The sequence below is a fragment of the Papio anubis genome, chromosome 10, assembly GCF_008728515.1.
Source record: "Papio anubis isolate 15944 chromosome 10, Panubis1.0, whole genome shotgun sequence".
Lineage (NCBI taxonomy): Eukaryota > Metazoa > Chordata > Mammalia > Primates > Cercopithecidae > Papio > Papio anubis.
In genome coordinates, this window is record NC_044985.1 from 20,336,216 (window position 1) to 20,350,866 (window position 14,651).

Sequence of the window (14,651 nt, forward strand, 5' to 3'; positions counted from 1 at the left end):
CACAAGGCATTCCTTGAAGTAGAAAATTAGGCTGGGTGTGGTGGCTTATGCCTGTAATTCGAGCACTTTGGAAGGCCAAGGCGGGAGGATTGCTTGAGCCCAGAGGTTTGAGACCAGCCCAGGCAACGTGGTGAAATCCCATCTCTAAAAATTTTTTTTTTTTAATTAGCTGGGCACGGTGGCAGGCACCTGTAGTCCCAGCTAATTTGGGGGCTATGGTGGAGAACCATTTAAGCCCAGGAGGTTGAGGCTGTAGTAGGCTGTGTTCGCTGTCACTGCACTCCAGCCTGGGCGACAGTGAGACCCTACAAAACAAAACAAAACAAAAGAAAAGAGGTAGAAAACAAAAAACCCATTCCACAAACAAAACTTCTTTGACTTATATTTAGATAGAAAAAAAGGGCCGGATGCAGTGGCTCATGCCTATAATCCCAGCACTTTGGGAGGCCAAGGTGGATGGATCACTTGAGGTCAGGAGGGAGTTCGAGACCAGCCTGGCCAACATGGCGAAACCCCACCTCTACTAAAAATACAAAAATTAGCCGGGCGTTGTGGGGCATGCCTGCAATCCCAGCTACTCGTGAGGCTGAGGCAGGAGAATCGCTTGAACCTGGGAGGCAGAGGTTGCAGTGAGCCGAGATCACGCCACTACACTCCAGCCTGGGCGACAGAGCGAGACTCTGTCTCAAAAAAAAACCAAAAAAACAAAAAAAACCAAATAAATAAAATTTAAAAAAGATTAAAAAAAAGTTAATGAGTTCCTACCACAATCCCAATTGAGTATAGAAGACAAGGATGGAAGAGTTCAAAGATAAAGCATCAGGCACAAAATGTTAGTTATAGCCTTCAAAACACAGCTAGCAACCAAGAGTCAGGAAAATGTGAAACTGCCAAAGGTATAGACAGAACAAGTAACCAATCATAAACATTCCATCTTGGTAAATAAAAAGACAAACAAGAGCCAAGTGTGGTGACCTACACCTGTAATCCCAGCTACCGGGGAGGCTGGAGGTAGGAAGATTGCTTTAGCCCAGGGAGTGCTTCAGCCTAGACAACATAGCAAAACTGTCTCTCTAAAACACACACACATACACACACGTGTGCACATACACACAACAACAATAACAAGGCCAGGAGACTAGTCTAGCATATGGAAACTTTAAGTGCATTTCGTCATAAGGCCAGGAAATAAGATGACGAAATAACTTTTTTTCCTTAAAAAAAAAAAAAAAGATAAAAATACATAATAAAACCTATCATTTTAACCATTTTTCAATCTATAGTTCAGTGGCACTAAGTACATTATGTTGTATAACTGTCACCACTATCCCTTTCCAGAACTTTGTCATCATCCCAAATAGCAACTTTATCCATTAAATAACTAATTTCTCCCATTCTCCAAGTCACTGATAATCTCTATCCTACCTCATCTCTATGAATTTGCACATTACAGGTACCTCATATAAGTGAAATCATGTACCTGTCCTTTTGTAAATGACCTCTTTTAGACCCACTAAAAACTTTCATGGTCTGATTTATGTGCTTTAAGAAATCACTTGTGGCTGTTTATAATCATTATTTTGATTTCAAGTTTATGGTATAAATGGATGGAATTCTTACCATGTATAGTAGGGAACAGGCTGGTACAAAGATTGTGGTATAGATTTTTATCTTGACTCATCTCAAACACTTTCTCCCATTCTTTCACAGTCATTTGGTTCTTAATGCTCTCGGCTGTCTGTTCCTCATCTCTGAGCTCTTTTCCCCCAAACTAAGGGTAGAGAACAAAGGAAGAATTATTAGTATAGAAGCAGTCAAAAGAGCATAAAGGAGAAGAAACTTCATTGCATGGGAAGTCAACCTCACAATTTATTGACTGTAAAGGTTTAACAACAACAACAAAAAACCAAAAACAACTCCCCAGACTAGTAAGCCCTCAGTTAACAAAGACACTTAAGGGTGTGTCATTTCTCCAGTGAATTAAATAGAAAAAAAGCTACCTGAATGCTCAAGAGATAAACCATAGCAGAATGTTAATCACTGATATAAAGATGCAAATAAAATAAGAGATTATGTTCACCTCCTTTTTCCAATACTGAACTATTTTCCAAACTCCCATTTATGAGTTAACTGAACAATACTGCCAGGGGTTCATCATTCTCAGAAATTTACTTCCCAGATTACTAAATCTTTTTATTTATATTTCCTCCAAAAGCTTAACAGAGGTGTGAAACTTAAAACAAAAAACAGCATGGATAATTTGTACCACTGTTCTTAAAAGCATTTAGCTCTTATGTAAGACATCAAATAAGACTGTTTTTTTCAAGATCAGAAAGACATGTCAAAAGATTTGGTTTTAAAACTCATCAAATCTTAACCCCATCCCCTGCTCTTAACATTGATGAGATAACCCAGATGTTTCAGAATCCTATCACTTTGTGGCAGCCTCAGGGTAGGTGTTTCTTAAGCTGTCACTCTACTAAGACTCACTGTTGGCCTGCCTGGCCAACAGAGCAAGACCTCATCTCTAAAAAAAATTTTTTAATTAGCTGGGTGCGGTGATTCATACCTATAATCCCGGCTACTCAGGGGGTTGAGATGGTAGGATCACTTGAGCCCAGGAAGTGGAGGCTACAGTGAGCCATGACTTTGCCACTGCACTCTAGCCTGGGTGACAGAGAGACTGTTTCAAAAACAAACAAAAACCCCAAAATGACTTACCCTTGGGTTGGTTGGCGCAACACAGCAGGCAAGAAAGACCAGCCTGTAAGAAAGGTCCCTAACACCAAGGGCCCGGAGTCCTCGAATGCCTTCTGTCTCATATCCATCAACACCACTGACACGGGAATTAGTTTCTGCACGTGCTCCTGAAACAGAATGATAGGCTGTTTCACAACTTAAATATTAAAGGTGCTGAATAGCTTTAAAATTGCTCAAATAAGTGAAAGCTATAAATCCAAAGACTTCACTTAAGCCTTGAATACTTTCAGAATAGCACCATTTGTGGCAAAACCAGTTTCTTTTTATTCTCATCACAGTTCCTTGCTCAGCTTCTGATTGGCAGCCAAAAAGAAGACAATGTAGATGTGGGAAGTTAGATACTCTGCAGTTTAGGTAACTGAGAATTTGTTAAATTTGAGCCACAGATTACTGACCTGGTGTGCTAAGCTTGGAGACGTCAGGCACAACAATCAGTGTCCCTGTAAAGTCACACTTGTCACCAGCTTGAGCTGATTCCACAGCTTCAGCCCTCAAAATAACTTCTAAACTGCGGGGGATACTCCCTCGAGGAAGCTCAGCTTGGGTCTCTTGAATACGAACCTGTAATAAAGACAAACAGCCAAGAATGAGAAGCGATCCCTTTCAGATGCCATACAATCTAAATTAAATACCACAAATACTGACATATTCTAAACTATCTGACCCATTAGCAGACTTTTCACATGTTATCAACATTCATCCTAAAAATTATCTACTCTAAAACTCCTTTTAGTCAAATAGTTCAATTTGGCAAAAGATTACATCTATTTAAAAACTTCATGCTGATTCAAGCAGCAGAGGAAAAAAAAAACAAACTTCTTTTACTCTCATTTAAAAAGTTTTTTTTTCTCTTTGTTCAAAATGACTCTAAATACGTTATATGTTCCATCTTCTCCTAAGCTTTAAGATAATTTTATGGAAAATTTCAAATATACCTTTTAATACCCTCCACTTCAACACAACTGCTAACATTATTTACAGATACATGTTTTTTCTTTTTTACTATATATTTGAACAAAGTTGTAAACATCAAGAAACTTCACACCTAAATATTTTAGCATTCATCTCTAAGAATAAAGACAATCCTCTGTTACAATACCATTAACACAACCAAGATAATTAAACAATATTTAATTTCATAAAATTACACATCTTCTATTATCTAGTCCGTCTTCAAATGTCTTGATTGTCAAGTGTCCTTTATACAATTGTTTTCTTCCCCGAAACTAAGACCCAATCTGACTCATACTTTATAAGATAAGGTATCTACTACCCAAAGCTGTTGGCAGAATATGTGCATCTTATAAGCTACCAGGTTAATGTAAGAAAGCTAAATAAGGAGAATGATTATCAGAGCAATATAAGCAATATTAAATTCATCTGATAATTATTCCATACTTAAGCGGTTTCAACTTTTCTTTCCTTTTTGTATGTCCCAAAAAATTAAGACCTGCTGAAATTTGAGAGTCCCCTTCATTCTGCCATCCATCACTTCTTGCCCAGGTAACTGAAATTGCCTATTACCCTCTGTTAAACCCATCACGGACTTACTCAGTTTCCTTAAAAAAAAAACAAAAAAAAAAACAAAAAAAACCCACACACACAGGCACGGTGGCTCACGCCTGTAATCCCAGCACTTTGGGAGGCCGAGGCGGGCAGATCACGAAGCCAGGAGATCGAGACCATCCTGGGTTAACATGGTGAAACCCCCTCTCTACTAAAAATATAAAAAAATCAGCCGGGTGTGGCGGCGGGCGTCTGTAGTCCCAACTACTGGAGAGGCTGAGGCAGGAGAATGGCCTGAACCTGGGAGGCAGAGCTTGCAGTGAGTGGAGATCACGCCACTGCACTCCAGCCTGGGTGACAGAGTGCGACTTTGTCTCAAAAAAAACAAAACAAAACAAACAAACAAAAAAACACACACACATAAACTACCTTCCCAGTATATTCCCACTGCTTATTAAGATAGGCTCAAACTTCTCAGCCTAAGATTTAGGGATCCAAGTACCTCCAGGTCTCACATCACATCATCTCTCAGATGATCTCCAACTTGGCTCCTTTACTTCAATCATGATAATCCTCATTGCTTCCAAGCTAGCCTGTTTTATTCACGCTTTCCTTCCTATGCACCAAATGGAAATCTTACACTAATAAGTTGCTATTTCTTCAAAGTTTTCTTTTTTTTTTTTTTTTGAGACTGAGTCTGGCTCTGTCGCCCAGGCTGGAGTGCAGTGGCCGGATCTCAGCTCACTGCAAGCTCCGCCTCCCGGGTTTACGCCATTCTCCTGCCTCAGCCTCCCGAGTAGCTGGGACCACAGGCGCCCGCCACTTCGCCCGGCTAGTTTTTTGTATTTTTTAGTAGAGATGGGGTTTCACCGCGTTAGCCAGGATAGTCTCGATCTCCTGACCTCGTGATCCGCCCGTCTCGGCCTCCCAAAGTGCTGGGATTACAGGCTTGAGCCACCGCGCCCGGCCTCTTCAAAGTGTTCTTAACTCCAGTTTATAATAACCACCACCACCTAGTTACCATATGACAAATATATTTTGTCAGTCTTAAGGAACTTCCAAGTTATTAAAAGTTAAAACAGATGTATATATTAACAATTACAATTTACATGAAGAGTTTTGGGCTGAAATTTGTAGTCATTTTGATGATGCTTAACTTATATAAAAATTGAATTGAACATGATCTAAATAGAAGTTATTGCAAGGGTCTAGAAGTGAATTATTATCATTGACGGACTCTGATCTACACAGATGTTTAATACCTTTTGAAAATCAACAAATCTTGATTTATTTGTATCCAGCAAGAATCTCCTCCTGTTGGCACAAACTGGATTTCGGCAGATGTTTGGCTGTGTGTATTTGAACTGCTGTTCTACATCCCTGATCACTGTCTGACAGTCCAAGCACAGAAAAGTTCCGCTCACAAGCTCTGGGTGAACTGGGTGAGTCCGCACCACCTGCCCACTGATGCGAGTGAGCAAACCAATTCTGGATGAGGTGAGCTCTCGAATCCTGTTTAAAGACAAATGTCCCATTAGTAAACATTCATCTCCTAACTAAGAATCTTTCCATTTTAGTGAGACGGCATTCAAAGATAATTTATGTTTAAAAAAAAAATTTAAGAGACAAGGTATTCTTTGGACTCTCCTGTAAGAATAATTTAGTCAGTGTGCCCATTCCTAAATTATATGATGTATATGCATCCAGAACAATATATATAAATGAATAAATATAAATTAAAGGATGCCAAAAAAAAGAAAATTAAAATTACAAAACAGAACGGGCCGGGCGCGGTGGCTCACACCTGTAATCCCAGCACTTTGGTAGACTGAGGCGGGCAGATCACGAGGTCAAGAGATCGAGACCATCCTGGCCAACATGGTGAAACCCTATCTCTACTAAAAATACAAAAACTAGCTGGGCACGGTGGCGAGCACCTGTAATCCCAGCTACTTGGAGGCGCTGAGGCAGGAGAACTGCTTGAACCCGGGAGGTGGAAGTTGTAGTGAGCCAAGATTGCGCCACTGCACTCCGGCCCAGGTGATAGAGCAAGGCTCTGTCTCGGGGGAGAAAAAGAAAAAAAAAAAACAAAACCCAGAATGATCCTGTTTTTGTTTTATATGCAAATACTTTTTTGCTTACCTGCAATTTCTTAAAAAAAAGATGTTACACAATAATCCTATCATGAGAAAAAATTTTGTACTGAAAGTTCAGAAACACTTCCTTTACAAACCCATTTTATGTGAAATAACGGTAATTTTATAAAGTAATTTCAGTAGTTTAACTGCCCAAAATATCACTTCAATTTTATCCAGTAAATTTATTCTTAAAATAACTACCAAAGGGGTGTTTGAAAATTATGTATTTAAACTGACAAAAATTTCCAGAGATTCAGGAATTTCTAGAATTTCATATTTTCTCCCTTGATCAATTTTCTCCCAGATTTCCCTAAAAGGCACCCTAAAATGTGGTAATCCTAAGACTTTGCTTCACTTCATTTACATCTAATCCCATCTCCACAGGAAAATATATCACTCTAAAACTAAACTTTCTGGATAACTGGGTATAACTCCTATAAAAGTCAACCTTCTACAAAATCTGAATACAAACCACTATTTTTTCCTCCTGGTATAACAGCATCAATGTTGTAAGTACTCGTTTTATAATTATTGTGATTACCAATTATGAAAAAGTAATTTTTACAGCAACAAACCTACTTTTTGCATGATTTAGGTAGAAAACCTAAGCCAAAAGGCTTCACAGATAAGGAAACTGAGGCTCGGGGAGGTAAAAGTGATTTGTATAATGTTAAATAGTGAGCTAATAACAGATCAAGGCAACCTCTCAAATTTTCTGACTGTCAGCTAAGTGGTACCTATACCATCTGGTGAATTCATTTTTTTCCAGAGAAGGGTTTCTTACTTGTGTCTGGTAGGCAGGTCTTGGAATGCAACATAAAAATCCTTGGCAAGAGGGATCTCTTTACGGTCTTTGACGAATGTTTTCAAGGCCCGACACAGGTAAGGGTAAACTCTGAAAAACAAAAAAGTCAACTGATACCTTAGAGGTTTACCAAGTCCTCCTTCCCTTTACATATCTACCAACAGTCGAGATTAAGGAATTTCATCGGTTACAACTAAGCCTCAGAACTTAACTGTGCATGACACTTCTATTATCTAGTCTGGGTTTAGGACCCTCTTTCAATTCTCTCCTATCCCACTGAAACACTAAATACAAAATGTCACACCATATCTGATTATCTTTAAATAATCATATAGCACCCACACTGTTAGCCATTCCTCTGTCCAACACGACTAGCTGAACAATCATCTTGTCAATATGCTCAAAACTGTGAATTTTCTGTGGGCTGTTTATGACTTAGTAAATCAGGTGTCAAGTCAGTCTATTTATTTGGTTTCATTCTGAGACAGGGTCTCACTCTGTCACCCAGACTGAAGTGCAGTGGCACGATCACAGCTCACTGCAGCCTCAGTCTCCCTAGGCTCAGGTGATCCTCTCATCTCAGCCTGCTGAGTAGCTGGCACTACAGGCATGCACCACCATGCCCAGCTAATTTTTGTGGGTTTTTTCCGTAGAAATGGGATTTCACCATGTTGTCCAGGCTGGTCTCAAACTCCTGGGCTCAAGTGATCTGTCCACCTCAGCCTCCCAAAGTGTTGGGATTACAGCTGTGAGCCACCATATCTGGCTGGTTTGATAAGAAATGGACGAGGACAGGAGAAGTATTTGTGTACTAATGTGAGAACAAATTGGCAAAAATGCTCCATTTGACTGGTGAGAGTGAAGTATGCATGTCCTTTTTATATAAGTTTCTAATAGCTACTACAGCTTACTTTGTTTAAAAAGTGGGGTCTGAAAGTCCTCTAAAAAAGGTGCTACTCTCGGGAAAGAGAACTGCTGCCTGGTTTGTGCATGAGGCATGGCACAGCTGCTTCTACCAGCAGGCTTGATTTTCTACCTCTCCCTCATTTGTCAGTGCAATAACTTCTGCTGCATGCTTTCACAATAAACCCTGTTGCTTACTTACCCCTCCAGTTAATCTTGATCATCAGCTATGACTAGAAACACAGACAAATCCTCCATCTCCCAATCTACCAAGAAATGAACAAGATTGTACCTCCTTATCCCTGAGTTTTCATTTATCTTTCACAACTGTCCACAATTTATTTTAACTTGACTCTATTTCTGATTGTCACATTCATTTAATCCTAATACAAAGTCTTGTGTGCAAAGATGTTTCTTGCTGTGTATAACAATTCAAAATACAATAAAAGCCTTATATTAAATATAATGTCTAACCATAGTATTTCTACCAAAAAACCACAATTGGAGCTATTAGTATGATTTTAAGAAATTTTATGTGAATTTGAGTAGTTTCATACACAGTACACACAGAAAGACATCAAAATGTGACAGAAGATCCTTACAAAACTCTGTACTTGTAGACTTAGAAGGCTCCTGGAACTCTTGTAGCAGACCTGCTAATGACGGTGGTAGATTACAAGTGTATAAGCAATTTAATTATCCTTACTTTTCTCTATTTTCTACAATATATACCTACTACTTTTATAAGCAGAAACAAAATTAAACTTTAAGGGAACAAGAAGTACAACAACATCAATGCTATAAAGATATCCCCAGTACAAGAACAGGACCCACACAAACACCTATTCCTGTGGGGAAAAAGGATCAGTGGAATGACACAAAAGTACAGTTTTCCTCTTGGGAAAACTATACAGAAAGCAAAGATTTTCAACATTTGTATTTGAAAAAAAAGTTCAGCTCTGGCTGGGCACGGTGGCTCACGCCTGTAATCCCAGCACTTTGGGAGGCCAAGGCGGGTGGATCACCTGAGGTCAGGAGTTCGAGACCAGCCTGACCAACATGGTGACACCCCATCTCTACTAAAAAATGTAAAAAATTAGCCGGGCGTGATGGCGGGCGCCTATAATCCCAGCCACTAGGGAGGCTGAGGCAGAAGAATTGCTAGAACCAGGGAGGCAGAGGTTACGGTGAGCAAGATCGCGCCACTGCACTCCAGCCTGGGCGTGAGAGAACAAGACTCCGTTTCAGAAAAAAAAAAAAAAAAAAAAAAGGTCGGCTCTACAAAGGCCTACATGAAGTTCAGAGCAGTACTAAAATGACCACTCGCAGTATCAAAGCGCCTCTTCTCAGAGGGAAATAACTGCTGCCCTTCTGCTACACAAGTGAACACTTACAGTCCAGGAAGAGCTGGCTTCCCAGATTTCAACCCCTATTCAAAGTAAAGAAGATTAATATGTCCATACCTATAGAACTCCTCTTGAATGGTGGTAGAAAGTTGCTGGTTAAATTGTTCCAGGTCCACAAAACTCACAACCAATGTGTTTCTCTCAGGACGAATCAGTTCCTCCGCTAATTGCAGGTATTTAACTTCTCCATCGCTGCTCTGAAACCTGCAGGTACATGCGAGTCAACTAGATTAAGGACACAGGCAGTACAAAGAACCTGAATGATTGATAATTCAGAATACTGGTTAAAGTCCAACAACTAGGCTCAGATGGGCCCATGTTTGGCAGTTCTGTAACTTGGGGCAAGTTACTTGTCCCTTCTGATATGGTTTGGCTGTGTCCCCACCCAAATCTCATCTTGAATTTCCACATGTTGTGGGAGGGACCTGGTGGGAGGTAATTGAATCATGGGGACAAGTCTTTCCCCTGCTGTTCTCTGATAGTAAGTATCACAAGATCTCATGGTTTTAAAAAGAGGAGTTCCTCTGCACAAGCTCTCTTTGCCTGATGCCATCCACTTAAGACATCAGTGACTTGCTCCTCCTTGCCTTCCACCAGGACTGTGAGGCTTAACTGCTAACAACAACAACAACAAAACAACAAAACAACTACTAACTCTTACTATTGTCATGTATAATTAAGATTGGAAAATGTTAAATCAAGAAATTCAGTCGAGAACCCAATGATTCCATTTCTGTAGGTAATTTGCAAGCTGACAGATTAGTCAGGGATTTAAGAAGCAGAATAGAAATAAGAATACACGGAAATGAGGTGTTTCACTGTCCAAGACTTCAGGAAAATTGAAACATGCACACTAAATAAAGCTGTTGGTATTTTTGCTTCTAAAGCCCAAGCAGGATATCATACAAATTTATTTTCTGTTCTTTTAAACATAATATGCAGATTTGCTTTAAGAAAAAATCAATTTCTCCTCCAAATACAGCATGTTCTGACTACTCAAATACAGCATGTTCTGACTTAAAATATTTGTTAAACAACTACGTGCAAAGCCCTATGACAGAGGCATCTGAGGCTGAAAATGGCAGTGTTGTTCCTGCCCTAGGGTTAACTAACACTTTGTCTGTGTCTAGGGAGTTAGATATGTAAACAACGAAGACAGACACGAAATATGTTCCTGTTAATGAGAACGAGAAATGTGCTAGGATAATAGAAACTAAATCTGCCTAACAGAACATCTACAAGAGTCATACATATAAAAGGTGGTACTGGAATTCAGCTTCTGAAAGAGTTAAAAATTTCGAATAAAAACAGGTGGTGGAGTGACTGACTACAGATGTTTGCAAGTATATGATTAAGTCAGAGAAGGTAGGGGAGAAGTGTGGATGATGACTGGGGTGGTTTTGGAAGACAAACAGGAAAGAGGAGTGGTGAAGAATTTGAACTTTATTCCACAAGCAATGGTGAATTAAAGTTTATTTTGTGACAGGGAGTTGGCACTTCTTTAAACAAAGTATAGAGATTATTTGTCTCATCATTATCATCTAGCTGCAAAGTCAAGGCACTTAGATTATTTGTTGAAATGAAACATTTATTGAAGAACCTTTGTAATGTGATATGATGGGTAGGTGGGGTTGAGCATGGAATCTGAATTCCACACTAAGTGTTTGAGAGGTAAAGGTGTTACACTGCTGGAGACAATGAAAAACAAACGGCACCCTGGGAGCCTAAGGAAGAAAGGATTAGTGCCTCTCAAAAAGGTGTACAAGGTATCACAAAGGTGTGAGTTTTTAGCTGGGCTTTGAAGGAGGAACTATCAGGCAGACAATAACATTGCCATAGGTAGCAAAATGGAAATTAAATTATGGTTTTAAGTATACCAAAATTTCATAAGATGGAAACATTATTCACAATAGCCAAAAGGTGGAATGAACCTGCGTCCGCTGAATGGACAAGCAAAATGCAGTACATATGCAGGTTGAGCAGCCTCATCTGAAAATGTAAAACATGAAATGGTCCATAATCTGAAACTTTTTGAGTGCTGACATGATTTTCACTGGAGCATTTCAAATTAGGGATGCAACTGGTTAAGTATAATGTAAATACTCCAAATCTGAAAAAAAAAATCCAAGATCCCAAACTCTTCTGGTCCCAAGCATTTCAGAAAAGGGATACTCAATCTGTAGAGGCAATGTTATTTAGCCTTAAAAAGTAAGGAAATTCTGACACATGGTACCTCGCAGAGGAACCTTGTAGACATTATGCTACACAAGCCAAACACAAAACGACAAATACTATTATGATTCCACTTATATGAGGTACCTATAGTGGTCAAACTCATAATGAAAGGAAGCAGAGTGGTGGGTGACGGTGGTTGAGGAAGAGGGTAACGGAAGAGAGTTCGTATTTAATGGGCACAGAGTGTCAGTTTGGAAGATGAAAGAAGTTTGGAGCCGGGTGTAGTGGCTCACGCCTGTAATCCCAGCACTTTGGGAGGCCCAATCGGGCGGATAACCTGAGGTCGGGAGTTCAAGAGCAGCCTGATCAACATGGAGAAATCCCATCTCTACTAAAATACAAAATGAGCCGGGCGTGGTGGCGCATGCCTGGAATCCCAGCTACTCTTGAGGCTGAGGCAGGAGAATCGCTTGAATTCGGGAGGCGGAGGTTGCGGTGAGCTGAGATGGTGACACTGCACTCCAGCCTGGGCAACAAGGGCTAATAATTCCGTCTCAAAAAAAAAAAAAAAAAAAGAGTTTGGAGATGGAGGGTGGTGACGGCTGCATATGGAGGTGAACGAACTTAATGTCACTGGACTGTACACTTAAAATGCCTAAAATGGTCAACTTTGTGATGTATATTTTACGACAATAAAAAGAACTTCATAAGCTTTTTTCACAAGCCATTCCAAACTGTTGACCCTTCATCCTGGAGGCCGTGGTGTATCTACTCTAGGAAAAATAACCGGTGGGTAGGTAAGGCAAGCCAGGGAGGAGGCGGGGCTATGAGGCCAGGAGCCCAGAGGCACAGAAAAAAAGAGGGGTAGTGGAGAAAGGAAAGGAAGGCCAGAGGGAAAGGGGAGCAAGGGACCCAGAAGAAGGGAAATGGTAGTTACTCTACAGGGCACGGCTCCGCACCCCAGCAGCTGTCAAACCACAGTTCACGCAGAAACTTTCATCAGCACAGGCGGCGAGGGTGGCCCGGGCCCTGCCCACCCCCAGCACCAGGCTACCGGCTGTGTGGCCCAGCAGGGCTCCGCCGGGATTCAATGGCACTTCGGCCTCCCCCTCCACCCGGCCGCACCCAGCGGCCCAGTTACTATACTCAGCGAGCCCAGGTTTCCGCGCCGGTCACCGGGGACTGTGCAAATACCAGGCTCGCGGGGTGGTGAGCATCAAGTGACAGAAGCAAAGCACTACGCACGAGCGTCTTAGGGCTCGATATGGGTTTTAGTCCAGAAAAACCCAGCCTGTTCTAGGCTCCTCGCGGCCGCTGGGCTCGCAGCCTAAAGTTGGGGGGCGGGCGGGGCAACACTTCCCGGACGCGCGACCCCCAGGTTCCGGAACACCCGCCGGCCACACGGCACCTCCTGGCCCAGACACCGCGGGCTCCGGAGGCGGGCGAGGCCCCGGGCGCTCATCGACTTACTCCTCCAAGAAGTCCAGGAACAGTTTCTGGCACTTCTCGGCCACCTCATCGCGGACCTCCAGGTGCTGGCTGCCGGCGCCCGGCTCCGCTGCCGCTGCGAGGTCCATATTTGCCCAGCGCCGAGGATTCGCCTACGCCACGGTCGACCGCCACAAGTCGCTTCTTTCCAGACGCTGCAGCTTTGCGCGCGCCGCCGCCGCTTCCGCCCCGCCCCCTCTTCCGATCGGCACGGCCGGAACCAATCGTGACACAGCAGCCGGAGATTTCGCGCCAAACCTGACCAATGAAAGGCGCTTCTCCAAGAGCCCCCCGCCCACGGAAAGGGATTTCGCGCCAAATGCAAAGCCCCTCTGGAGAAAGCCCATCTGCCTTTGCGCCTGCGCAGTGTAGCCGTGGCCGCGGGTATTTTTGGCTACTGGAACAAGTTCGAATCTGAGGGTTTTGTCCGAGTGGTTTTTCAAATGTTCTTTAAATCATTCCACTGATACTAATTGAACGATTGGAGTAAGACTCTATGGAAGAGGAAAAAGGGGAAGATTCACATCTCCCGCTTCTACTGTCTAGTTGGAGGAAATAATGGAAACCACAGTATAAAACCCTGTAAAAGGGTCAAAGAGATGTCCAAACCTTGCCTGGTAAGGTGGCACAATTATTGTGGTGGTGCTGACCGAGGAAAATCAGCGAAATATTTGACAGTGGCCGGGTGCGGTGGCTCACGCCTGTAATCCCAGCACTTTGGGAGGCCGAGGCGGGTGGATCACCTGAGGTCAGCAGTTCGAGACCAGCCTGGCCAACTTGGAGAAACCCCGTCTCTCCTGAAAATACAAAAAGTAGCCGGGCGTGGTGGTGCACCCCTGTAATCCCAGCTACTCAGGTGGCCAACTCAGGAGAATCGCTTCAACCCGGGAGGAGGAGGTTGCAGTGAGCCCAGATCGTGCCACTGCGCTCCAGCCTGGGCAACAGAGTGTGACTCCGTCTCAAAAAAAAAAAAAAAAAATAGAAAAAGAGAAAGAAATATATGACACTATGCTTAATCTTTTTTTTTTTTTTCTTTTTTTCCGATGAAGTCTCACCCAGTGGCTCAGGTTCCAGAGCAGTGGCGCGATCTCTGGTCACTGAAACCTCCCCCGCCCGGGTTCAAGGGATTCTCCTGCCTCGGCCTCCCGAATAGCTGGGATTACAGGCGCCCGCTACCGTGCCCAGCTAATTTTTGTGTTTTTAGTAGAGACAGGGTTTTCGCCATGTTGACCAGCTGCTCTTGAACTCCTGACCCCAGGTGATAGGCCTGCCTCGACCTCCCAAAGCGCTGGGATTACGGCCGTGAGCCACAGAGCCCGGCCTTAATACCCTTCTTAAAATGCACTATTAGCTTGAGTTCTCCTTATGTTCTTTCTCCCATCTTTCCCTGACCGTTTCGCTTGGTTTTTCCGCCGTCTCTTTGGCCATTCCTGGTTAGCATCCTTTGTAGGCGCCTCTTCTTCAGTGAGT

At 42.4% G+C, this 14,651-nt stretch overlaps 1 protein-coding gene across 1 annotated transcript in view; it reads right to left on the reverse strand.

Annotated features, from left to right (window-relative positions):
- The window catches only part of MCM6 (minichromosome maintenance complex component 6), a 37,107-nt gene extending 23,719 nt beyond the window's left edge, over positions 1–13,388 (reverse strand). Inside the window, exons 1-7 of the mRNA XM_003909171.5 lie at positions 13,164–13,388; positions 9,576–9,722; positions 7,189–7,299; positions 5,529–5,778; positions 3,156–3,321; positions 2,722–2,867; positions 1,621–1,771 (exon numbers count right to left, since the gene is read on the reverse strand). Of these exons, the coding sequence (XP_003909220.2) occupies positions 1,621–1,771; positions 2,722–2,867; positions 3,156–3,321; positions 5,529–5,778; positions 7,189–7,299; positions 9,576–9,722; positions 13,164–13,270 (1,078 nt within the window). The 5' untranslated portion in view covers positions 13,271–13,388. The remainder of the gene's footprint in view (positions 1–1,620; positions 1,772–2,721; positions 2,868–3,155; positions 3,322–5,528; positions 5,779–7,188; positions 7,300–9,575; positions 9,723–13,163) is intronic.
- Positions 13,389–14,651: the final 1,263 nt, after the last annotated feature.